Genomic DNA, 26,981 nt, shown 5'->3' with positions numbered 1-26,981 from the left:
ACCACATCTCCCAGCAATGGGGCATTATTATTAACTATTAAAGATTTTTTTAAAATAATGTGTATTCTGGCTGTGCCTACATTTTGAGAGTGCTGTCAACAAATGCAGGCATGCCCAGAAAAACACAGTCCATGGCGCAAACAGGATCAGCATTCAAATCCCCTTTTTTGTATGATATAGATAGCAAGCTGAAGCTTCTCCTGCTTCTCAGCACATGTGAATCCTCTGGGTGCTCCAGCCATTAGACTTTTGCTGCGCTACACAGCTAAACAAATAAATAAAACCCATGCTGAACACAAGTGTACCTATCTGTCAGGTTTCACACGTGTACATCATTTCTTTTTCATCAGCTAATCACCATCTGAGATTCTCTAACTTCAAACAGCACCCTGCTTTTGCTAGATACCTGTTGTTCTCTATAACACTAGGGAACAGTGGATATGCATACCTGACTGGTGAAGAGGTTCATGTTCCTCCTGATGAAACACAACAAGGGGGATTACCTCCTTAAAATGAAAGAAAAAGGCAGAGTACTGCAAGCAAAACATTGCAATGACTTGGAGTTCTCTGCCTTGTAATGGCAATGTGGGTATCTCTCAGAGTGACATCCGTAGGGCATAGATGCCGGACTGTGGTGTATTTGCCCATGATATTTTCCAGATGGCATGTGGTTCCTGCCCCAGTACAACTAAATGTACTCGGAAGGTGTGGATTGATTCATATGCACATTAAAATGTGTTAAGAATGTTTCTGGAGTATGCAGTCTCTACATGATAAACGGGGAGAGGAAAGAGAAGCCTCTTGTAAACAATTCATGGATTTATTTAAAAGGGGAAAATGAACTTCTACTCTTGTGTTACAGATTCAATGGTTCTTTCCTTTGACTCCGTTGGACGTACAGTAGGCTCAGGTACAACATCCCCTTCTTCCCCCTCTATCTCCCTCACAAAAAGGCTTTTATTTAATTAGACTTGGTAGCCATGTTGGGAGGCAGATAACAATGAGTCAGATCTTGGTGCAGGATTACATTGAAAATTGGCTATCTAACCAAACTGGCTAAATATATCCTTGTGTTAAGAGCACTGGAAATGTCAAGGGACTTATTGTAGCAGGAGGTCTTGTCTGCATTTGAAATGCTACAATGGCAAAGCTGCAGGAATGCAGCTGCATTGGTTTAGTGCTTCCGTACTACTACCTCCGCCGATGGGAAGAGTTCTCCCCCCAGTTTAGGTAACCCACCTCCCTTAGAGGCGCTGTCTACACAGAGACTTAGGTTGGCTTCGCTACATCCGTCAGGGGTGTGGATTTTTCACATGCCTGAGGGGCGTAGATGGGTTGATCTTATTTTCTAGTGTGGGCCAGCCCTAACATGTGAAACCACTTCCAATACTCAGGCCACGTCCACCCTAGCACTTTTTTCAGTATAACTTACGTCCCTCAGGGGTGTGAAAAAAACAGCCTCTGGGTGACATAAATTACACTGACAGAAGCACCAGTGTGGACAGTGCTATGTCTGCAGGAGTCGCTCTCCCGCCGCTCGTCGGGGGTGGTTTAATTATCTCAAGGGAGAGCTCTCTCCTGTCCGCATAGAGTGGCTGTAGAAGTGATTGTGCAGCTGCATCGGCACAGCTGTGCCGCTCTGAGCTTGCTGCTGTAGATGTGAGGTCAGGCAGAGGAGTTGGGCGCACACAATGCAGTTAATGGACCGGTTTCCAGTGTGAAAGACATTGAATTGATGTTGCCCACTGACTGGGGAACAACGGTTTCATTCTCCCAGGAGAGTTTCTCAGCTGGACATGCGATTGAATTATGTGAGGGAAGGAATGCTCTGCGGAGGGGAATTTCTATAGTTTCTCAAGCAGGGCTGTGATCTTGTTTTCTGCAGAGCTAATGAACCCAAGGGGAGCGTCTGGATGACCACATTCTGGTTGCCCTCTGAGTATGACCATGTGTATTACTGGCCATCACATAATTACATTGAAGCAAAAAGCAAAATTGAAAGGTTCTTTTGTGCTTGGGCTGCTTCAGGGAACTAGTGACTGTTAGTTTGGCTGCCCACAGCACACCATGGACTGAAGCTCAGGCACAGTGTCCTGAGGCAGACATTTCTACAGCCTAGCCACCACTGTGGCTACAATTCAGTTGACACTGTTTATAGTTGTGTGTGCAAAGTACCCACACAGGGGTTCTCAAACTTCATTGCACTGCGCCCCCCTTCTGACAAGAAAATAAAAAATTGCTACATGACCCCAGCAGAGGGGACTGAAGTCTGAGCCTGCCTGAGCCCCATCGCCCCCGGTGGGGGTGGACCAAAGCCGAAGCCCAAGGGCTTCAGCCTCGGGGGTCCTGTAACCTTAGGTCTGCTGCCCAGGGCTGACACTGAAGCCTGAGCCCTGTTGTCCAGGACTGAAGCCCTTTGGCTTTGGCCCCAGGTGGTGGGGCTCGGGCTTCAGCCCTGGGCCCAGCAAGTCTAACATCAGACCTGGCGACCCCATTAAAATGGGGTCACAACCCACTTTGGGGTGCCGACCCACAGTTTGAGAACCGCTGACCTACAGTATTAGTTTGTGAAACAGAAGTCTGAAAAGACTGGGAGAGTCCTTTAAAAAAGTTTCAGTATAGGCATGACATGGGCTTAAACATGTCCTTTTATAGCTGCTAAAAGTCTGACCTGATTACCTTTCCTTTTCAAAAACGAAATTTGCTCCTGGATTTCTTTTGTCCGATACTCTTTCCTCCCAGGTTGGTAGGAATAGTTTGCTGCCTTCCAGCATGGTACTAGTCTTCTGCCTGCACGCTTATCAAAGAAAGCCTGCTGCCTGGCACGAACAGTGAAGCTTGTGCAGAGAACTCGTACTTATCCCGGCCTTGGTGTCATTTGGTTCATTTTTAAGCCCGAAATGCATTCTGATGTTCTTTCATCATTCTCTAGCAAGCTGATCTGTCAAGAGTGCATGATCCGATTCAGGAACAGCTTAGGGTTGCTGGCACCGTGTGCAGAATGGAAATGACGCCAGGTTTTGGTAAAAACAGTCTTCTTGGTGCTTTGCATTAACCCTTCCCACAAACCCTGCCATACTAATGGCTGTGCAGAGTTTTCGTTAATACTCAGATGTGGGCAAGAATGGAAAAGATTAAAAGTATATGAAATCTCTGGGTGAATTCAGAGGGGCATAATTTGATCTTGGTTTCCCCTGAATTATTGCTTAGCTACTTACCAGTTTTAAAGCATAGTTAAGTCCATGGATAATTTGAGTTTGGCATACCTTTACAGAATCCTGACCGGTTACTCATCAATGTGGAGTTACAATATTAGCTTCCTATGTGCCAATTTTCTATGAATGTTAAAAATAGGAGTATTATGACCAGAATGGGGTGTTACAATCTGAGAGAAGATAATTAGAAATTTAATTTATTCATGAAAAAACAAATTCTGTTGATCAGTGTCTCTGAAGTCATGTTTTTGTGAGGAGTGGGGAACAAGTCTAGTTGTAAGCAGGCTGGCTTGCTGGGACTTTTTGAAGAGACAAGTCTCTGCCCTCTGATTTATTACATCTCAGGGAGAGCAGTTGGAGTCCTGAGGAGGTCAGTAAAACACCCTTCTGTAACTCCATCTCCCCCAACAAAATCCAATTTCTCCCTTCTTATTATAAAGCAATCTGCTACTCAGGAGAGAGGGGCTCAGAAATGCCCAAGAGAACAGGTTTTCCAGAGATCTGTATGCTAAATTGCCCTTGTATTAAACACCTTGGATTTATTACGCTGCAAGTTCTATCTCACGCTGAGAATTGAGACCTGTTGTAAGACATCACTCTGTGTGTGGTCTCTGCCCAGCTGAGGGTAGCTTTCCTTGTTAAACAGGAAGGAGAGAGAGAGAAACTGTGACTCTTTTTCTTCCGCCGTCCATTCCATCACACCTTGCTGCGAACCCAGGAACTGGCAGTGCCCAGAAAGAACCGAAAGAAGCTATAGCTGCACCAGGCCCAGCCATTCCGAGTAGGTGTTGTTTCAGGTCGGGGTATAAAAGGGGGGAAAAGTTGAGTATATAAAAAAAATAGTTTAATAAATTAATTATTCAAGATGAATTAGCTGTCAATCACAACATCATTCCTAGGATTTCATATCATTTTAAACAAGCACAAGGAAACTTTCTGTTGTTACCTATCAGCTCCATGTTCTTGGGGAACCAGGGCATAGCGTCCAGCCTGTCTGACTCACGAAAGACCTTCCTGACCCCTCTCCCCCACTCCCAGCCTCTGCTTGAACCAAAGCCAATCAGAAGCAAGACTTACAAAAAGCAATGAAAAGGCGGTGGAAGACCCATCTAAACCCCTCGGGACAAGGGTGACAGCTTGGAAGTGCTGCTTGACCCAGCCTACCGAGTCGAGGGACATATAAGGGGTCAGCTTAGGAGTGCTGATTAACCCGGTCCTCTTAGACAAACTCTGTTAATGTGTGTGTTTTGTGTTTGTCTGATTCTGGGGCTGGAAGAACCCAGCCCTGTGGAACCTAGGTCCTGGTTAGCTCCATTGGGAGGGGACTAGAGCTCTGTATGAGAACACAAGTGACACAAACAGTACGTTGATAGAATTACCGAAACAACCCTCCTCCCGAAGAGTAACCCTAATAAATGAGCATACCCCAAAGTAATGGGCAGACTGAGTTCTTCATTTAACTTTTTAGAAGTGCTCAACTATAACCACTAATTCATGTCTTTCCATGGCCAGAATAATTTCTCTTGAATTGACTGTAAGACTTCACCTTGTTTTTGTATTTTCTGTTCTGTGTATGTGCAATTCTCAACTTTCAGGAGTGCCAAAAGACTGCTGCACTCTTAACTCTTCAGCTGGTGGAGGTCAGGGGCAGTCAGGATAATGCTGTGAAACGTGCAGAAGGTTTGTCCGGCGGTCACTGAGCGCCTACCTATGTGTTGATTCACAGAATAGCATTGGCATGGAGCCTGTGGCTAGCTGATGTGCTGAGAGATGGAGGAGTGAGGTTTAGAAGTGTAAAAAGACATATGGCCCTAAATAAAGGGGTCCCTGAGGCCACATCACGATCTTGTCTGATAGTTGGGGCTGGATGTTTCTGGGGTTCTCCTCTGGCCCATGCGTCAAAGATAAGATCTTGAGCAGCAAGGGAAGGTCCATACTTTAGTCCTGGGTGTGTTGTCAGGACCAGCTTTTTAGTTGGGGCCAGACATAATAAGAACCCGTATTCTGAACTTTGGGGGCTCCAAAGCAGAAAACAAGGAGAGCGGGAGTTTGCATGGGACCTGGAGTGGGCGCTAAGTGCGTTTTTTATAGTTGCTTTGCTTTACATTCAGATGCTGGCAGCACCCACTTAGAGCTTAAAAATCAAATTTATATCTCCACTAACTTTGTCCAAGAGGTTGTTGGGGTTTTTTTCTGTCTGAGAGCAAGCAGATTAATTGCTCTGCTCTAGGCCTGGGGAGGTTAAAGGTGCATTGAAGATATCTTTCCCTACAAAGACTGCTGGAAGCTATAGAGTGACCTTTACTCACCGCCTTGCTAACAGGTGGATTGAAAGCGATAAGAGTTTTGGTACACTATACGCCTGTGTGTAAATCATATCTGTGCACCTGAATTGGTGTCAGAACGTGAGTGTTGATCCACCGTTGCCAACTTTCACGCTGTAAATAATAAGCGCCCAGACTGTCACAAGAAGCCAAAAATCAAGCTAATCCCATTTCAAAACAAGGCCAAAACAAGCCAATCCCTAAGAACCCCAACACTCTATGTGACTAGATCTCCCTGGCATGCAGTCTGGGACTGTGGGGGCCCCCCCCGTGCTCTCTCCCTACCTTGCCCAGAGCCGATAAAAAAAAAAAAGAAGCAATAAACAAGTCAAACAAGCTACAAGCCAAAAACTAGCCCACAAGCAACTCACAAGCCAATTAAGCCAAAAACAAGCCCGATTTCTGCGTTTTTTTCATGGGTTTGGCATGCCTGGTTTGATCCCAGCAGTACCCTTTGGTATAATAGCAACCTCTCTCCTTACTAGCGTTACATTGCTGCTACGGGAGGGTTTGATTGTTGGCTGGTTTAAACTGCTCTGTTCAAGCAATTTAAATAGTGTACAGGTTTTGAACCTCCTGCATATTTTAAGGTAACCGTAATCTGTTGGTTTCTAATCTGACCCTTCTCCTCTGGGCAGTAGTGTGGACTGATGAATATAAAGAGGGTTTTTCAAAAATGCTTGAGTGATTTAAGAGCAAAAGACCTTTGGGGATTTAGGTGCTTGTGAAAATCCCACCCAAAATGTACCGTCAAGAAAAGCATGAAACAGAATGCAGTACAGAGCTAAGTGTCAGAAAGAGAGTCTGGGATCCTAAATGGCAAATTTTGGATGGACCCCTGTGATCAAATACTGACTGCTTAGCCGTTGCATGTTTGGGGCTGTGTTGATGTCCATAGCTCCTTCTACGGAAGTCCTGGACCCTGATTCTTTTCTTCGGGAGAGGCTGGAAGGTGTTTCTTTCTGTACATCCAAATAACTGAAGGAGATGTGGGGTGGGAGGAAATATGGCACCTTCTTTTGCAGCAGCCTGCTCTTTATTCCCTAAGGAACACACAGGGTTAATTTGGTGGGTCAGAGGGTTTTGTTTAGTACAGTGGATTTTGGCAGTTTATATTTACTTATTCTGCAAAACTGCTTTCCCTTTTTGTTAATCTTTGATTAATGGGACTCACTTCCTATTTTGTTTACCTGACTACAGACTAAATGGGAGATGGTGGATTTTTGCCAATGACTTTAATGTGCTGGTTGTCTGGTGTAGACAGTCTTTTCATGACTTGGCCAACATATTCAGTGTCACTGTCTGTTCCCTCACCACTCCTGTTGACCGTGCAGAGGTGAGGGTGTCCATTCGGAAATGCTGAGAAGTGGTTTATAATGGATCTTACAATAATAATACTTCAATGTCATTTTTCTTTGTCTTTGGTATCTCTAAAGATTGTCAGCCTCCCCTGTAGGTCACTGAGAGCTCATGCACATGACTTTTTTATTAATATTATCTTTGATTTTTACTAGGAAATATGATACAGCTTCTAAAATGGAGAAACAAATTCTCTTGAAAGATTGACTAAGAGATCATTAACTGTATTTATGCAAGTGGACACATGGCATTGAGTGAAATAACAGTTTATTTTGCAAAGAATGTGAATGGATTTAAGCAGATAACTTCTTGGGAGAATAAAGGGCATATGCAGTTCATGGGGTGAAATCTTTCACCTTCATATCGGAATTCATTGCCTGAATTCAGTCTAAACCAGACTAACAGATTTTCCTATCCATGGAAGTTACTGTAATTTATTAGGAAAGGAAAAAACTCTCAAGATGTACACATTCCATTCACTTTATTACGAAAACTGGAACCTCTCAGACTTTAATAGTACTAAAACATTGGGGTTGGAATGACATCACTTGTCTCATCCTCTGAACTAATGAAACTTGCGCCTATTTTGAGGGCAGGGTCGTGACTAAGGCTTTTGTCATGGTTATTTTTAGTAAAAGTCACAGACAGGTCACAGCTTCCTGAATTTTTGTTTATTGCCTGTGACTTGTCTGTGATTTTTGCTTTTCTGGCTCCATGGTTTTCTCCGCCACCACGGTAGCTTGGAGCTGTGGGGTTCCCCCTCTGCCCATGGCAGCTGGAAGCTGCAGGAGGGGGGGGGGGGCCCTCTGCCCACGGCGGCTGGGAGCTGCAGGGTGACCATATTTTCCAAAGAGAAAATGGGACACCCCCAGCCACTCACCCGAGGCGTCCCCCCTCCCCTGGCATGAGGCTGTCCCCCGTTGCTGGAACCTTGCAGGAGGCCACCTGTCGCTGGGTCCCTGCCAGGGTTCCACGAGCTGCAAGTTCCCGAGTCCTGCAGCCCCTGAGACTGAAGCAGGGAATGTCATGGAGGTGTCTAGAAGTCACGGATTTTGCCCGTAACATAAACGTAGCCTTAGTCATAACTGCTAACTAGAGACACCTCTCTTGATGGATCATCCATGGAGTGGGATTGACGACTGCTTCTCAAATCATTGCTCACTTGCTCTTCTTTCTGGTTGGGGGATGAATTACGTCATCACTTTGTCTAATGATGAGGACGTCTCCAGTATTTTGCTTTCTACAGCATATAAAGCCGGGCCAGATGTTTTAGGGGCCACCATATCAGGGATTACAGTGAAAAGCACATTAAGGGATATTACTTGCTTTTGCTGCCAAATTTGGAACAATAAATAGGAGTCGCATGATTTCTGGTGTCACTGGTATTCTCAGGGGGTTGGTGATAGGGTATGGAGTCTTTCCCCTTGAGTTCACATGTTTGAGTTGCAGCTGTGTTGGTAGGGATCAAAAATCATTGCCGCCAGATGTAACCCGTGGAAAATGAAGTATTGGTCTCAGGGTATTGGATACTTATTCACATTCGCTGGCACGATTATTGGCAATTTTAATAGACACTAAACGGGGATTATTATAGGCTGAGCTGGTAATGGCTTTCTACACTTAAGGTTGCCCAGCACGTCTCATTATTAGACCCTGTTTTCAGTTGCTTGTGACGGTACCAAATTTGAATTGTAGGGATTGAAATTTCCTGTGCTAGCTCGGCGCCTAGGGCTGAAATTTTGGGAAAGTTTCAGAAAAAAGGTTCAGCCATTCCTGAGAACAAGATGTGGGAAAAATGCATGGTTTTGTCCATGTTTTTAAAAATAAACTTATACCTGTTTCTTTGAGGGAAGCTCTAGTACCTCCTGTACTTTACAGAATTTCATGTTCTGACTCCAAAGGGGGATCGTCACCGTGGTATCAGGGATGGGCCTTTTGCTGTGCCAGTTAGAAACAGATGCCAAAATTTGGCCAAGTTTTGTAAGTCTTTGAAAAATCTCAAAAAAAGAACAGGAGGACTTGTGACACCTTAGAGACTAACACATTTATTTGAGCATGCGCTTTCGTGAGCTACAGCTCACTTTCAAATAAATTGGTTAGTCTCTAAGGTGCCACAAGTCCTCCTTTTCTTTTTGCGGATACAGACTAACACGGCTGCTCCTCTGAAACCTGAAAAATCTCAGTTCACGCATGACCAGTAGAGACTTGTTAGAACTTGACAGCTAAATTCCCCAGGTTTCTACATGTACTGGGCATGCTCCAGACTAGGGTTGCAGGGGCTGAGCAGGACTTCCTTTGCCATTGCTGCTCCTGACTGCTGTGCCGCCAGGTGCAGGAACGCTGAACAAGGAGACTGTCTTCTGCTCTCAGTGGTCCACCTGCTGGGGCTCAGGCAGTGAGCCAGAGGAAGCTGCCTGACTTGAATGCAGAGGGAACAGACTGGGAAGAGGAGCAGTGTGGGGCAGATGAAGTAGGAGCTGGGGGTGGAGGACTGGAACTGGGCCAGAAGGCTGGGCCTGGGATAAGTAGATCAGACCACCTTAATTCTGGCTTTTCCTAACTTTTGAGTGCTTGGTTTTGCAATCTTAATGTTTTTTTTTAAAAAAAAACACTTTTTGTGTTTAATTTATTTATATAACCCTCCAAATCATGCTACGTGCTTTTATAGCTTTAAACAGGTTCCTGCACCAAAGAGATTGCAATCTAAGCAGTAGGAAAAGGAATCAACTCGAGTCCCTCTTGAGCTTCCCCCAACACTTTCAATATTACCTTTCTTTAATCCGGACCTATGTTAAATATTGAAGTTATTTAACCCTTTGTTTCCCCCTTCCTATTTTAGTTACCTTTAACCCACTTACTCCTCTTCCTCGCTGATTCACATGTATAGTGACCCTTAGCCTATCCCCTTGCAGTCCTTCCTACCACTCCCTCTAAACAGTCTTCTCAATCTTGATGGAGATTGAACTGCACCAGGGCAGGGTTGACACATAGTTGGGGAGAACTGTTACTGCAAGAGGACTTTAATCTCCTGAGTTGTCCAACTTAATTCCTCTGACAATCAGTAAAATTTAAAATAACAAAAGAATTGGACTTGCCTTCCCACCATACTGTATAACAAGTTTAAAACTGTAATTCCATATGTAGGCCCTGATTTGTAAACGAGAAGCAATTCTTTCTCTATTTTTGTGGCACAAATCATTCTATTCACAGTTATCAAGTAGATGTTGAAGGGGTAGCACTTGTGCCTTCTGGCATGATTATTTCTGGCTAAATGTTTCAAAATCAGACTCATAGTTGGAGGCCAAAAATACTGTGAGCCAAATTCATCCCTGATATATTGACTTCAGTTGAGTCCACACCAGTAAAGAATTTGGCCCACTGTGTTTCTATATATCTGTGTTGCTATCGCTTGTTAGGGGGCTTATTCCTTCACCCACTTACTTCCCTGGTCCTTCTCGCATGAACAGAGAGCAACAATACCCAAAGTCCAAAGGTGCAAACAATTCTATGTTTATTGGGGTGAACTTCCAGCAAGCATGATTCTAGTTTCCTTCCTTAGTATCCTCCTTCCCAGCTCTGACACCACAGAGCCTTATGCCTGTGTCCCTGTTCCCATTCCTACCCTTAGCCAAACATGATTCCAACTTCCTTACTCCCATTCCCTGTTCCCATTTCCCCCTTTAGCAAAACATGATTCCAATTTTCTTACCCCCATTCCCTGTTCCCATCTCACACACCCACATGCCCACCCCCACCCAGTCACTTCCTCATTGACTACAGATTATATAGTAAAACTTGAGTTCTGCTTAGCTATACCTTAACCAATCATTTTCCTGAAATTTAACTAACCAATCCTAACATATTGTAACATGATTATGTAACCAATTATATCCCACCACCTTAATTAGTTTACACCCAGCAAAATTAATTATACAGCAGACAGGAACAATCACAGAACCAGACAGAGATTATACAGATAAACAATAGCAAAGTGGGAACTACAATGACAAGACAACACAGAAGTGAGGATTTCACATCCCAGCTATTGATAAGTGAGTTCTTGCCAGACAGGATGCTATCAAACTAAGTTTCCTTTTACATTTTCTAGGCACTTCCCTTTCTCTGGAGGTGATAGGATTACAATCCTGTCCTGATAGTGCCTAACAGCCCAATAGCACCTTATTTCAATGTGACTAGTTTGGAATGTGAGGATGTGACTGTTCGCTTCCCAGTTTATGGCTGCCTCTGCTGCTTAGCCAAAGGCCTGAGCCTAAGCACAGGGCCACAAACTGTCACAGTAAGAGAAGGCCCTTACACCTGCAGACAGTGATTTCTTTCTTTTATACCTCTAGAACTAGCCAAGCGATAAGAATACACCTAAATTCTTAGAGTATAGGCCTTTACAGACAGGCCTGAATATCTATATCCTAACACTGCTGTAAAACACAAATTTGAAAACTTGTATTTAGTTTAATCCTTCATGTCCTGGGACCGTCTGTTTGGGTGGTCTGTTCACAGTTTACAGACATTAGACTAAGCGCTTCCCACTCACAGACCAGCAGCTGGATTACTGTACGATGCTTGGGAGAAAGGTCCATATTTGTGCCAGCATTTAACTTGGCACAGGATTTGCATCATTTATAGAGATTGCTATGCTTGGCTGTACTTCTGTTTGTATAGTCCCTATTATACTTTTATTATTAAATTGTTGACAGCTATTAGGTTCTGATTCAACTCTGGTCTTCCCTACAGTATATAAACGTGTTTTATTTCTGACCTGAGGCGATCTCATGTTCTTCTGGGGTTGGAGGAAATTTATTTCCCATGTTCATTCAATTCTGGGCTTCCCCACACTACTCTGCCGTCCTTGGTCAGCTGTGGACTATAATTTCCTAGCATGAGTGAGAATGCAGTCACCAGATCTGTTCAGTTACATCTACCTCTCAGCATACTGCTTCTTTAGTATATTTCCCCTGTGGCTGAGAGGGGAAACCCTTTTCCAGATTCTCTCTCATACTGTTCTGCCAGTGAACCCACAGTAAGAATCTTTTTATTTGTTTGTTTATTTTAATATCTTCTTTTTTGGCATGTTATCATCCATTACAACAGGAGTAATGTATGAAATACAGCCACAGTGCCTTGGAATTAGTGGGAAATCCTGTTGTCTACACCAGAGTAGCATGAGAGACTATAGACTATGCAAATAAGCTATTACCAGCAGGAGAGTGGGGTGGGGGGAGAGAGAACCTTTTGAAGTGATAAACTCCCATTTTTTCATGGTCTGTGTGTATAAAACATCCTCACTGCATTTTCCATTTTATGCATCCGATGAAGTGAGCTGTAGCTCACGAAAGCTTATGCTCAAATAAATTGGTTAGTCTCTAAGGTGCCACAAGTCCTCCTTTTCTTTTTGCGAATACAGACCAACACGGCTGCTACTCTGAAACCTATGCAAATAGAGAAATCTGAGGGGCATCGCTCTCCGAGGGCAATACTGAGTTAGGATCAGGATGTGTTTTCCACACAAAAAGATGATGGTGAGGGCTGTCTAAAGAGAAGGACCTGGTTCATCTTTTCATCTTAAAAATGCACAAAGACACTGTAGTGGTAGGTGTAGGATAAGATTCTAGATAGAGCTTCGGGACTGTTAAGGCTACAAAGTACGCTCTATAGTACTTTGAGAATGGCTCTCCTGTTTTACCACCGGAGTATATAATGTGCAGTGACTGGAGACTTGATTTTGTATTAAAAATATGCTAAGCATAATTTAAAATAAGAATACTGCATGGACTTGGGCAATGTCTACACTGCACTGCAGTGTGGGCTGTGGGGGTGCGAGTTGCACAGCACAGCAGTGTGTTGCACTCCAGCTTCCGTGTATAGACACGGCTGATGCAAACTAAAAGGTGCCTGGTGCGTGTCTCCACGCAGGCCAGTCAGAGTGTGTCACTCTGGTGTGCTGTGCAGTTCACACCCCACACTGCAGCACAGCGTCGACAAGCCCTAAGACTGCCTAGGCGCTCAGATTTCCAAACCTGCTGTCACATACTGCTTTAGTGCCCCCGTTGTGGTTGATTCCAGTAGTATGTATGTTAATTATAAAGCCTCTGCATCCACGCAGCAAAGGGCTTGCTTGTACAATTGCACAGTATCATAAAGGCAGGTTAAAAACGAAGCAAAGTAAAATAAAAATCACCTTAAAATTAAAAGTGGATGAATATCTATGTACTGTGTAGACATAGAGAATCATTGTGTTCTTGTTTGTTCAGTGGAGCCTGAACAAAGAAGTCTTGTGGTACTGGAGTCTTGCGCTGAACAGTAAGGGTTGACTCTGACTGTGTTTGAATGAAGTTTGTACCTCAGAAAGGCCTATAAAATGAACTTCTGTAGCAGAACAGACAGCACCAAGTTTCTGACATCAAAGAGCTATCACAGGTGCTTATCTCTGAGTGCCTCATAATCTTTTAATGTATTTTAGCCTCACACCACCCCTGGGAATTAAGGCAGTGGTGTTGTCCTTGTTTTTCAGATAGGGAACTGAGGCAAAGCAAAGCAAAGTGACTTGCCCAAGGTCACGCAGGGAATCTATGGCAAAGCGGGGACTTCAACTCAGGAGACTCAGCCCTAGGCTGGTGCCCCAACTGTTGGACCATCCTTCCTCACTGTTAGTAAAGGTTAGGTCTATAAATAGCCATTGGTAGAAACAGAGGAATTCCCAGAGGCCCATCTAGTCTAGTATCCTGTCTCTGACAATGGCCAGTTCCAGATGCTTCTGCAGGGTGTTTACATCTTCCTCTGTAGGAGGTTGTGAAATAAGCTGCCCCCCACAGTAGGCCTCAACCTGATCTCCAGTAATTAGAGATTGGCTTAAGACCTGAAACACGAGGTTTAATATCCCTGCCAATCTTTATCCTTAATTGTAACAACTCTGGATATTTTTGTTATCCATACAATTCCTTTTGAGTCTTAAATTCTTGGCTTCTGTGTGGCAATGAGTTCCACAATTTAATTACATATTGTATGAAAAAGAATTTCCTTTTTTCAGTTTTGAATTTGCCACCTTTTAATTTGATTGACTATTTCATTGTTCTTGTATTATGGCCCTGGGAGGACAGAAGTTTCTGATCTATCTTCTCTGGATCATTGATTACTTTATACACTTTTATTATTCATAGATTCATAGTTTAAGACCAAAGGAAGGGACAGTAAGATCATCTTGTCTGACCTCTTGTGTATCACAGGCCATTAATTTTCACCCACTTATCTCTGTATTGAGCCCAATAACTTGTGTTTGACTAAAGCACATCTTCCAGAAAGGCAGCCCGTCTTGATTTGATCATGTCCCATCTTATTTGTCTTCTCTCTCAGGGTAAGCAATCACACTCTCTTCAATCTTTCTTCATATGAGCCTTTCCTGTGCCCTGGATCATTCTCCTTGTTTTTCTCTCAACTCCTTTTACTTGAATCTTTTTGAGATGGGGTGACCAGTTCTGCACACAGTATCCAGGTGCGGCTGCACCACTGATTTATAAAAAGGCATTAGAATACTCTCACTGGTCACTATCATATTCCCGATTTTTCCTAACATTGTGTTTGTTTTTTTGACCCCAGCTCCATGTTTGAACAGAGGTTTTCATTGAGCTGTCTGCAGTCACTCACTGGTCCCTTTCTTGGGTTGATTCAATTAATTTAGAACTCTGTAAGGTGTCTGAGTAGTTTAATTGTTTTCCCTGCTGATGTGTGTTACTTTGCATTTATTGAATTAAATTTCATTTGCGGTCATGTTACCCATTCATCTAGCTTGTTTATCTGTCTCTGAAGTCCCTCACAATCCTCTCTGGTCTTGAGTAACCTAAAAGACTGTGTGCTGTCTGCATATTTTACGCCTGGGGGAATTTTGTGCTACTGTGCATACATAATTAATTAGATGCACGTATTTTTATTTTTTTGCACAGAAAAAAAAGCTTTGCCTAAATGTTGCTGCAGTTCTGCCTTTTGCGCACCAGAAGGTGCTGTGGCAATAGAACAAAGCAGCAGCTCCCGGCCAGTGAGGGACTAGAAAGAGCCTGCCTTCTTTGCAGCACCTGTCAGGCCAGGCCAGGAGACAGAGGCTATGGGGAGACAGACAGCATGAGGTGCAGGGTCGGGGCAGCCATTTGGGCTAATTGGGGAGGACAGGCTGGGGCAGGGGCTGAATGGGAGTGGAGGTGCAGGGCCACATGGTGATGGGTGAGGGTGTGCAGGGCTACATAGGTTTGTGGGAGTGGCTGGGTGGGGGCACAGAGACAAATGGGGATGGGGGAGTGGGTGTCTGAGCGGGGGTGGAGGGACACATGTGGACGGGGGTTCAGGGACACCTGAGGATGGGGTAGATGTGCCTGACTGAATGGGAGAGGCTAGGGGTCAGCCAGGGTCTGAATCAATCCCTCCCTGCCCCCCCCCCCAAAAAAAAACAAAAAAACCCCTGTTCCTTACTTTTCCCACTCATACCCAACAACCCTCCAAGTTCCCACCCAGGCTCCTTCCCAGCAATTTACTTCCCCCTCCCTCAACTCCTCCATTACCCAACTCTCCCAAGCCTTTGCACTGCTTCTGAGTGGTGCGGGAAATACAGTTCTGTATTGTAATTTAAATGAATTATCACTCAGAGTGCTGTATTAATATACCTAGTAAAGAATCTAACTGTCAAAAAACATTTCCTGAATCTCTTTTTGTTGTCTGTATTGTTACAGACATACTTGCTTTATTTTGCAATAAATGACCAAAAATAATTGAAACTGGTGTGATTGTTATTTTGACAAATAAAATACGCAGACTTTTGCAATATTATGTGCAGAATTTTTTAATTTTTTGGTGCAGAATTCCCTCAGAAGTAATATTTTACTATCTCTCTACTCATTCCCTCCTTTCCCGATAGTAGATATTAAACATCACAGAACCTAGTTATGGAACCATAAGACCCCTGCTGTTAGCCTTTTGCAACAATTAAAATGACCTTTTAATTCTAGTCTTTGCTCTCTGTCTTCTAGACAGTTTTTTGTACATGAGAATAATTTGCTTCCCACCTCATGACATTTTAGCTTGTGTAGTAGACTTTTGTCAAAGGTGTTTGGAAGTCTAAGTAAATGGTACACATCAGGTTGTTCGGTCATCTAATCCAGTCCCTTGCACTCAAGGTAGGACTAAGTATTATCTAGACCATCCCTGAGAGGTGTTTGTCCAACCTGTTCCTAAAAGCCTCCAGTGATGGAGATTCCACAACTTCCCTAAGCAATTTATTCCAGTGCTTAACCACCGTGACAGGAAGTTTTTCCTAAGGTCCAACCTAAACCGCCCTTACTGAAATTTAAGCCCATTGCTTGTTGTCCTGTCCTCAGAGGTTAAGGAGAACAATTTACCGCCCTCCTCCTTGTAACAATCTTTGATGTACTTGAAAACTGTCATCATGTCCCCTCCCAGTCTTCTCTTCTCCATACTACACAAACCCATTTTTTCCAATCTTCCCTCATAGGTCGTGTTTTCTAGATCTTTAATCACTTTTTAGAGTAACAGCCGTGTTAGTCTGTATTCGCAAAAAGAAAAGGAGTACTTTTGGCACCTTAGAGACTAACCAATTTATTTGAGCATGAGCTTTCGTGAGCTACAGCTAAAGCTCATGCTCAAATAAATTGGTTAGTCTCTAAGGTGCCACAAGTACTCCTTTTCTTTTTAATCACTTTTGTTGCTCTTCTCTGGACTTCCTCCAACTGGTCCACATCTTTCTTGAAATGTGGCGCCCAGAACTGGACACAATAATCCAGTTGAGGCCTTATCCGCGTGGAGTCGAGTGGAAGAATTTCCTGTGTTGCCCAATCTATAAAAAGGGGAGTAAGGACACTATAATTGTCCTTTTCCAGTCGTCTGGAATCTCTCCCATCTTCTGTGAGTTTTCAAAGATAATCGCTAATGGCTCAGAGATCTCTTCAGTCAGTTCCTTGAGTATTCTAGGATGTATTTCCTCAGGCCCTGCTGTCCTGAAGACATCTAACTTGTTTACGTACTTTTAAACTGGTTTTCCCCTATTTAGCCTCAGATACTACCTCATTGTCACTGGCATTCACTATGTTAGATATTTGATCACTACTAACCTTACTGGTGAAAACTGAAACAAAAAAGGCATTTAGCAGTCCTGCCATTTCCACATTTTCTGTTATTGTTTTCTCCCTCCCACACTGAGTAATGGGCCTATTCTGTCCTTGGTCTTCCTCTTGCTTCTAATGTATTTGTAGCATGTTTTCTTGTTACCCTTTATGTCTCTCGCTAGTTTAATTTCGTTTTGTGCCTTGGCCTTTCCAGTTTTGTCCCTACATGCTCCTGTAGTTTTTTTTATTCATTCTTTGTAATTTGACCTAGTTTTCACTTTTTGTAGAACTCTTTTTTTGTGTTTTTGAGTTTCAGATAATTGAATATCACCTGGTTAAAATCCGGTGGTTTCTTGCCACACTTCCTGTCTTTCCTATGCAGTGGGATAGTTTGCGCTTGTGCCCTTAATGTCTCTTTGAAAAACTGCCAACTCTCTCAAACTCTTTTTCCCCTTAGATTTGCTTCCCATGCGATCTTACCTACCAATTTTCTGAGTTTGTTAAAATCTGCCTTCTTGAAATCCATTATCTTTATTCTGCTGTTTTCCCTCCTACCATTCCTTAGAGTCATGAACGCTATCATTTCACTTTCACTCAAATTCTCAACCAGTTCCTCACTATTTGTCAAAATCAAATCTAGGACAGCCTCTCCCCTGTTTGCATTCTCTATCTTCTGAAATAAAAAATGGTCCCCAATTCCAAGAACTTGTTGGATAACGTGTGCCCTACTGTATTATTTTCCCAACAGATAAGTCCCCCATCACCACTAATTCCTTTGCTTTGTATGATTTTGTTAGTTGTTTTAAAATAGTCTCATCCACCTCTTCTTCCTGGTTTGGTAGTGTATAGTTGGCACCCTGAATGACTTATCTCCTAGATAGAAAGAAAAGAAATAATAATGATTGCAGGGGTTGGGGGGAGCACACAGCACCTGGTATAGAGAGGACAATGGGGGATCCTGATATTGTGGGGGTGTTTGTGGAGGACATACAGAGACTGACCTGGGGAAATGGGGGACACCAAACTCCTGGCAGGGGAAGAATGGGGGACCTGGGTACAGGGAAAATTTGGGACTTGGAGGGAAAAGGGAGAATGGGGGGCGCACAGATCCTAACATGGGGGGAATGGTTGCAGTGGTATGGGGGAGACACAGAGCCTCAGCAAGGGGTAAGGAGATTGCAAGAGTCCCTGAAGTAGAGGGGGAATGGAGGAATGCAAGGAGCCTCTGCTCCATGCGGTAAACTCAGCCTACAAGTGCTGTGAAGTGTGCAACCCATTGTGAGCTTGGATCTTAATTCTTCTCATTTACCAACGGTGAAATCCTGGTCACATTGAAGTCAATGGAAAAACCTCCACTGACTTTGGTGGGGCCAAGACTTCATCCCAGAATCATAGAATCCTAGAATATCAGGGTTGGAAGGGACCTCAGGAGGTCATCTAGTCCCACCCCCTGCTCAAAGCAGGACCAATCCCCAATTAAATCATCCCAGCCAGGCCTTTGTCAAGCCTGACCTTAAAAACTTCTCAGGAAGGAGATTCCACCACCTCCCTAGGTAACGCCCAGGTACGTAGTTAAGCTGTCTCCTTCTGGCTGTAGAGAGTGTGGATGACCCGTGAGCTCATAAGCAATGTTTACCCCAGGGCTTCCCAAATCATTTTTGAATGAAGACTAACTCTTAGCAGTGAGGCTATCTTGTAGGCCACCTCTTCTCACCACCCTCGAGTTACTCAGCTTCACAATAACATGGGCTATTTTTTGCTTCTTTCCCCTGGTATGTGCAAGAGGAGCATTTTCATTCTTTTTCTTTAATATGTCCTGATTGTTAAACTCTTTGGAGCAGGGATCATGTTTTTGTTGTATATTTGTACAGCACCTAGTTCAGTGAAGCCTGGCTGAGACTGCACGTATGGGGGTCCCTAGGCACTCCCACAATACAAATAATACGTTCTACTAATAAGGAAAAATCAAGTCTCTTGGGATGTATCACCTGGATTCTCAGAGAAATCATTATTTTACTACAACTTTTTAATTGATTTACAAGATCACAAGGTATTTATAGTTGTTAAAATAAGTGTTTGCATTTAATTCTACACATGAATCATAGAAACAGATTTTCCCATGGGAATGTTTCTGTAGCTGTTCCCTGTTGTTCCTGAGAGGCACAAATTCTGACGCGCTCATCCCCAGATTCTCATTGCAGGGTTCCAGAGCTCCCCACTTCTCTCAGATGCAGTTCCTGCATTATCAGCTGTACCCAGAGTGTAACTATGCCCCTCTTAGCAACCCTAGTCAGGAGAACACTTGTTTAATCACAAGGCTGGAGGCTTGGGGTGGTCTTAGACAGTCAAGAGAAATTGGAAAGCTCTACTGGTTCCCGGAGTGAGGAAGACATTTACATGGGTGAGTTAGTAACAAGACTAGCCCCACGCCAATCAGGAAAGCATTATATGCCTTCCTATTCACTGTCTTGCATGGTGCTGCTTCTTCAGGCTCTTTCTGCAAAGATCTCAACTCGTTCTAATGACTTTGGAATTAATGAACCTGGAGATTCAGTGGTATTATTTTGAGGGAGTATGTTTAATTAATGTTACTCTATGATGTGTATAGGTTGACTATGCTGTACATTCAGCTGTCGTTGCCAATCAGAAATAGTTGTGCCATTCAGTGAGGAGCTGCTGTCCTGTTTTGTGATGGGAGAAGTGACTAGCTGCTGTTGTTTCATGAAGTCTCCTGCTTTTGTCTTTCAGAATATGACAAACTGGGCTTTCTTCTGAAGCTGGACTCAAAACTGTGAGTAGAACAATGGGACTGCAACTTTCCTTTTCCTTTTATGTTATGGTTTCCATTGCAGTCAACAAAAATTCTGGGTTACTCGCGTAGTGTGCGGATTGGTTGAGAGGACAGTGCCCTGCCAGATGGGAGAGCTGGAGTTTAGGAGCAGACTGAAGGTTCCTGCTCTCTGGGTGTCACTGCTGCATGCCTAGCCAGGCTGGCAGAGGCTTTGGTTCACTCCCTTGCAATTCTTGGTGGCTAATCAAGAGAATAGTAACATCAGCCTTAAACTATGGCTGTCTCTCTGCCCTAGGAGCCGTAGATTCTGAGCCTTCAAAATGAGGAGAAGTTAATTAAGCCTGTGGAACCATGGAAAATAGTAAGCTCTAATGTAACTCAGAGGTTGGAAACTGATTCCTTCACATCTGGGCCATTCACATATGACCCCAGAATCTTGTTGACAAATTGGAGATGGTGCAAAGAAGGGCCACAAAAATTATTTGGGGGCTGGAAACAATGCCTAAAAGCAAGAAACTTAAGGAACTTAATCCGTTTAGCTTATCAAAAAGAAAATCAAGAGGTGACTTCAGTAAAGTGTATAAATACCCTCACAGGGAGATACCAGGTACTAACTGGCTCTTTAACATAGCAGAGAAAGGCATAACAAGAATTGGTGTCTGGAAGTTAAAGCCAGACAAATTGAAATTAGAAATAAGGCACAAATTTTATCTATGAGGGTGATTAACCATTAGAATAAACAACCAAGTGAAGTGGTGGATTCTCCATCTCTTGAAGTCTTCAAATCAAAACAGGCTGCCTTCTAGGAAGATGCTTTAGCTAAACACAAGTTATTGGCCTCAGTACAGGAGTAATGGGTTGAAATTCTCTGGCCTGGTTTATCCAGAAGGTCTGACTAGGTGATCTAATGGTGCCTTCTGGCCTTAAAATCTGTGAAGCTGAGTTGTGTTTAGTGGCTGCTGTTGGTAGTAGATCAATTTGCCATGCCGTAGATGGGGCAAAAGTTACGAAGGTTGGTAGGTCTGATTGTGACATCAGATGGAATAGCCGTATACCAGTCAAATTTAGGCCAAATTTCCTGACTAATGGTGAACAACAACTCTGTAGTCTGATGTCAGTGACTGTCTAATCATTTCAAAAGAGGGTGTTAGTTGGCCTCCTCCTCCTATCTGTGCTAGGTGAAAAGGCATTGAAACAATCTACTGGTTGGAATGCCTTAAATTTGCATTACCTGTGCAATGGCTCAGGTCCACACAACAGCTGTCCTGGGTGTTTTGTAAGGATTGGTTTTATTGATTGATTGCAACATTTCATTGAAGTCTTAGCTCAGGGCTGGCTGAAATGCTGCAGTCTACCCAGGATCTCCCCATTGTGAATGGGAAGCCCCATAAAAGCCTTTATCTCATCCACTGCAAATATTGTATGGTGCACAGTGAATAAAAAGGTCTCTGTGTAGAAGCCATTCTCTTTCACTGTACATTTGGTATGCAAAGTACCATCATCTCTCTTTTTTCTGGCTTAAAGCGTAGTAACAAAGTAGTGAAAGATACTATGCATGTATCTGAGATAGTAGAAATAATTGTGTATTAGTTAATGTATACATTCCCCAAAAAACTGCATTAAAAGAATGTTAAGGTTGGAGGTCCAACTCCATCCTACACATGGGAAACTAAGGCACAGAGATTAAGGGAAAAATTGTTAACTAGTTATGGGTGCCCAATTTGAGAAGCCTTGGGCCTGATATTTCAAAGTACTTAGCATTTTATAGCACTTCCTATGTTTAGAGCAGAGGTGCCATTTACTTCAGTTACAGCTGTGAGTGTTTGGCACTTCTGCAAACCAGATCCCAGGTGTCTTAAATTGGGTACTCAGAAAATGAAGCTTATAACTTGGTCAAATTTGGGTAAGTTTTCTCGGGGATGGTAAAAGGTACATCTGCCAAATTTCAAGTTTCTACAGTAACTCACCACTTAACATCCTCTCGCTTAATGTTGTTTCACTCTTACGTCCCTGCTCAATTACAGAACATGCTCCATTTAAAGCTGTGCAGTGCTTCACTATAACGTCGTTTGGCTGCCTGCTTTGTCCACAGCTGGCAGCTCCCCTATGCCCCCTCTGACAGCACCTCCCGCCTGCCGGCAGATCCCACGTATCAGTGCCTTCCCCCTGCTCGCCCTGCCTCCTGCTCGCTGCAATCAGCTGACTTGGGGCATTCAGGAGGGAGTGGGGAGGAGCGAGGACTTGGCTCACAGGCTCCCCCTCCCTCCCCTGCCTCCCAAACACCGCAAACCAGCTGATTGCCGCAGGCAGGAGGCAGGGGAGAGAGGGGGTAGGCTGCACGCCGAGTCCTTGCTCCTCCCCGCACCCTCCTGAATGCTGCAAGCCAGCTGATTGCCGCGGGTAGGAGGCAGGGGAGGGAGGGGGGAGGAGCGAGGACGCGGTGTGTGGAGTAAAGGGGGAGGGGTGGAGTGGGTGGGCCGAGGGTTGAGCCCCCCAGCCCCTGGTGCTTGCAGAGTAGGGGAAGTTGCCGCTGCTGTTGCGCAATGTGCTTCTCCTAGCCTACTGCACCTTCAGCCTCCTTGCCTGCCTCCTTGTCCCCAGTGCCTGTGGGCTGTGCCCGTGTGGGGTAAGGCGGGGGCACCTTCCAACTGTTGTACTGGACTGTACGGCAAAAAAGAATTTCCCTGGAATCTAACCCCCCCATTTACATTCATTCTGATGGGGAAATTGGATTCGCTTAACGTCGTTTCACTTAAAGTCGCATTTTTCAGGAACAGAATGACAACGTTCAGTGAGGAATTACTGGACTTCAAAGCATGGAGACGGCAGGGCTCCTCAGTTAAACGTCTAAGATTTTTTTTTAAACATGGACAAAATAATGTATTTTCCCCTCATGTTGTTCTCAGAAATGACTGAAGTGTTTTGATCTAACTTTCCAAAAATATTCACCCTTTGTCTGTCGTGTCTGTTTAGATGGTAAGCTCTTTGGAACAGGGACTGTTTGTTGTTCTGTGCTGTGCCTAGCACAATGAGACCCTGATCTTGGTTGGGGTCTCTGGGTGATAAAATAATAGGGTTACCAGATAGCAACTGTGGAAAAAACGGGACAGGGGGAGGGAGGTAATAGGCGCCTATATAAGAAAAAGTCCCCAAAAATGGGACTGTCCCTTTAAAAACAGGACATCTGGTCACCCTATAAAATAATAATATATTTTCTCTACTGATTTCTTAAATAAAATATTTATATAGCATCATAAATGTCCATGTTTGGTGCCCATCATGTAAGTTAGTAAAACACTCCAGAAAAGCTTGCAGACTGAGGCCTGACATGAAGAAAACAAATACTGTGAAATTAGATTATGGTTCTGGGGCAGGAAGTGCTGCATGGTTAAGATCATGTGGTTGTTTACGGTAGTTACCATTAGTGGATTTGGTATTGTGCTCTCCTTGTATTTTGAATACATGCTATGAACTCAGTGAAAGGTAAAGCTTAAAAGCTAGGCTGTCTGATAAGTTTTCTACAGAACTTAATAATGAAGATAGGGTACTCTGGTGGGGGCAGTTGGTGTTGGTGGACACCTGGGCTCAAGGCCTGATAGATAATGTGATCTGTGTTGAAGACCCTGTTGACAGAAATGGCTTTATTACATGGCTGCGCTGTAGATGTGGTTGGTATTCTGAAGACCCTGTTGACAGAAATGGCTTTATTACATGGCTGCGCTGTAGATGTGGTTGGTATTCTGCCACTCGTGTGTAATTTTATAATATTGCCTTAACTATTGACAGCATGTGAAAACCTTGTGTGACCTGGTGAAACACTTGGGGCAACAGAACTCAGTTTCTCCTGATTCCCCTACTCTTTCAGTAGTTCCATGTCTGTCTTTTGTCATTAGTTGGTGACATTTAAGGTATTTGTGAAGGGCTAACCTCCCTTGTGAAGGTAGCCCTGCAGTAAGGCGTAAATGCCTTGGTTCACAGTTTAAACCAAATTATATACAGGAAGTTATTTAGCTGGTATAAATATAGGGTGGTATTTCACATTTGGCAGTTTAATTTTACCCTTGTTGCTATCTCTGCCTCTTTTACACTGCACATGCCCAGTCCTGGTTATTCAGATTGATTTATAGTGTAGTTGTTATAATTACAGCTATATAACAATTCTTTTGCTTTTGGAATTCTCCTGTGTTTATGGGAGTTGCACGGATACCAGATTTGTTTTTCCCCCTTTGTAGGAATATCTGGAATTGCTTTGAATTCTGTTTTCCTTTAAAATCTTGTTTCTGATGCATACCTCCCTGAAATATTTAGCAAGGCTGGCCTTGCAGGGGGAATCTGACTTGGAAGTGGAATGCAGATCTTTATAATACTATGCTGTTTGTCTTTTAAAGGGACATCTGGAAAATAGTTCTCTTTGCACAGACTGTTTCAGGCCAAAAACTTCGTCATTAGTGAAGAAAAATCACGCATCCTGCGGAACCCTCCTCTCAGCTGGGAGGAAAGCTTTGCAATATATATGTAAGAGGGAAAGACTCCTGGTTCTCTTCTGGCCTGTATTGGCTAAATATTACATAGACTCATTATTCTGTGGAAGTGCTTTTCATTTTTTTTAAAGGTTGGGTTTGTTAATGACCTGCAAGTGGCAGGAGAGAGGGGGGCGAGTGGCAAGGTGGACAAATTTGCAAACAACACACGGGTTCTGAATACCTTCGTGGATGCTCAGGGAAAGAGGTCTGTTAAATTACTCAGTGAGTTGTTTACTTTTATTTATTTACATTTGTACCTATCATATATGCAGTTGCAGACATTATAATCTCAAACCAAAAAATATGCATAGTGCATGAAACAAATTGGACTCCTAGAAGACCTTCCGATGCATCTGATGAAGTGAGCTGTAGCTCACGAAAGCTTACGCTCAAATAAATTGGTTAGTCTCTAAGGTGCCACAAGTACTCCTTTTCTTTTTGCGAATACAGACTAACACGGCTGCTACTCTGAAACCTTCCGATTCTAAGAATACTTTGATTTGTCTAGCTTCAACTTCCGGCCATTGGATCATGTTGTTAGACCTTTCTCTGCTAGATTGAGGAGCCCGTTATCAAATATTTGTGCCCCATGAAGGCACTTACAGACTGCAATCAAGTCACCCCTTAACGTTTTCTTTAAGCTAAATAGATTGAGCTCTTTGAGTCTATCACAATAAGGCATATTTCTAATCCTTTAATCATTCTCATGGCTCTTCTCTGAACCCTCTCCAATTTATCAACATCCTTCTTGAATTGTGGACACTGGAACTGGACACACTATTCTAGCAGTGATTGCAACAGTGCCAAATACAGAGGTAAAATACTCTCTACTCCTACTCGAGATTCCCCTGTTTATGCATGGCAGGATCGCATTAGCTCTTCTGGCCACAGCATCACATTGGGAGCTCCTGTTCAGCTGATTGTCCACCAGGACCCTCAGATCTTTTTCAGAGTCCCAGCTTCCCAGGGTAGAGTCCCCATTGTGTAAGTATGGCCTATGTGCTTTGTTCCTAGATGTATACATTTGCATGGAACCATATTCAAACTCATATTGTTTGCTTGTCCCAGCTTACCAAGCAATCCAGATCGCTCTGTGTTGGTGACCTGTGATCTTCATTATTTATTACTCCCCTAATTTTTGTGTCATCTGCAAGATTTTCAGTTTTGGAACAAGTTGATAAACTAAACAGTAATAAATCATCGGGACCAGATGGTATTCACCCAAGAGTTGTGAAGGAACTCATATATGAAATTGCAGCATTACTAACGGTTGTATGTAACATGTTGCTTAAATCAGGCGTTGTACCAGATGACTGGAGTGTAGCTAACGTAATGCCAATTTTTTATTAGGTTTCAGAAGTGATCCTGGCAATTGTAGAAGCCTAACTACAGTACCAGGCAAACTGGTTAAAACTATAGTAAAGAACAGAATCATCAGACAGCTAGATGAATACAGTATGTTGGGGAAGAGTCAACATGTTTTTTGTAAAGGGAAATCGTATGGAGCAATCACCATTCTATTGGAATTCTTTGAGGGTATCAGCAAGTGTGTGGACAAAGGTGATGCAGTGGATATAGTGTACTTGGACTTTCAGAAAGTCTTTGGCAAGGTCCCTCACCAAAGGCTCTAAAGCAAACTATGCAGTCATGGGATAAGAGGGAAGGTCCTGTCATGGACCAGTAATTAGTTAAAACATAAGAAACAAAGGGTAGGAATAAATGGTCAGTTTTCACAATGGAGAGAGGTAAATAGCGGGTCTCCCAAGAATCTGTACTAGGACCTGCTGTTCATCATATTCATATATAATCTGGAAAGAGGGTGAATTGTGAGGTGGCAAAATTTGCAGTCTCTAAAAAGTTACTCAAGAAAGTTAAGTCCAAAGCAGACTGCAAAGAGTTACAAAGGGACCTGGCAAAACTGGGTGATGGGTCAACAAAATGGCAGATGCATTTCAATGTTGATAAATGCAAAGTAATGCACATTGGAAAACATAATTCCATTTAGACATACAAAATGAGGAGGGGTCTAAATTAGCTGTTACCACTCAAGAAGGAGATCATGGAATAACTGTGGACAGTTCTCTGAAAACATCCACTCAATATGCAGCGATAGTGGAAAAAGCTAAGAGTGTTAGGAACCATTAGGAAAAGGATAGATGACAAGACAGAAAATATGATGACGCCACTATATCAATCCATGGTTCGCCCCCACCTGGAATACTGCATGCGGTTCTGGTCACCCACCCCATCTCAAAAAACATATAATTGGAAAAGCTATAGAGAGAGGCAACAAAAACGATCAGGGGTATGGAACAGCTTCTATGAGGAGAGGTTAAAAAGACGAACTGTTCAATTTAGAAAAACGATGATTAAGGGGGGATATGATAGAGGTCTATAAAATCATGAATGTGGTGGAGAAAGTGAATAGAGAAGTGTTATGTACTCCGTCACATAAAACAAGGACTAGGGGTCACCTGATTAAATTAATAGATGGCAGGTTTAAAACCAGCATAAGTAAGTACTTTTTCATACAATTTACAGTCAACCTGTGGAACTCATTGCCAGGGGATGTTCTGAAGGCCAAAAGTATAACTGGGTTAAAAAAAGAATTAGGTAAATCGTGGAGGATAGGTTCATCAATCACTGTT

General features: G+C 43.3%; 1 protein-coding gene across 3 annotated transcripts in view; it reads left to right on the top strand.

Moving 5' to 3' along the window:
* ST3GAL3 (ST3 beta-galactoside alpha-2,3-sialyltransferase 3) overlaps nucleotides 1-26,981 on the top strand; it is a 389,973-nt gene that overhangs the window by 125,679 nt on the left and 237,313 nt on the right. Inside the window, exons 3-5 of one of the 3 annotated variants that reach the window (XM_073357969.1) lie at nucleotides 863-910; nucleotides 3,862-3,996; nucleotides 19,768-19,810. In XM_073357969.1, the coding sequence (XP_073214070.1) occupies nucleotides 863-910; nucleotides 3,862-3,996; nucleotides 19,768-19,810 (226 nt within the window). The remainder of the gene's footprint in view (nucleotides 1-862; nucleotides 911-3,861; nucleotides 3,997-19,767; nucleotides 19,811-26,981) is intronic. The other 2 variants (XM_073357970.1, XM_073357971.1) reach the window with 2 other exon arrangements.

Source organism: Lepidochelys kempii, chromosome 8, assembly GCF_965140265.1.
Source record: "Lepidochelys kempii isolate rLepKem1 chromosome 8, rLepKem1.hap2, whole genome shotgun sequence".
In the NCBI taxonomy this organism is placed as follows: domain Eukaryota; kingdom Metazoa; phylum Chordata; order Testudines; family Cheloniidae; genus Lepidochelys; species Lepidochelys kempii.
Note: the sequence above shows the minus strand (reverse complement) of the source record. Positions and strands in the feature narration are given on the sequence as shown.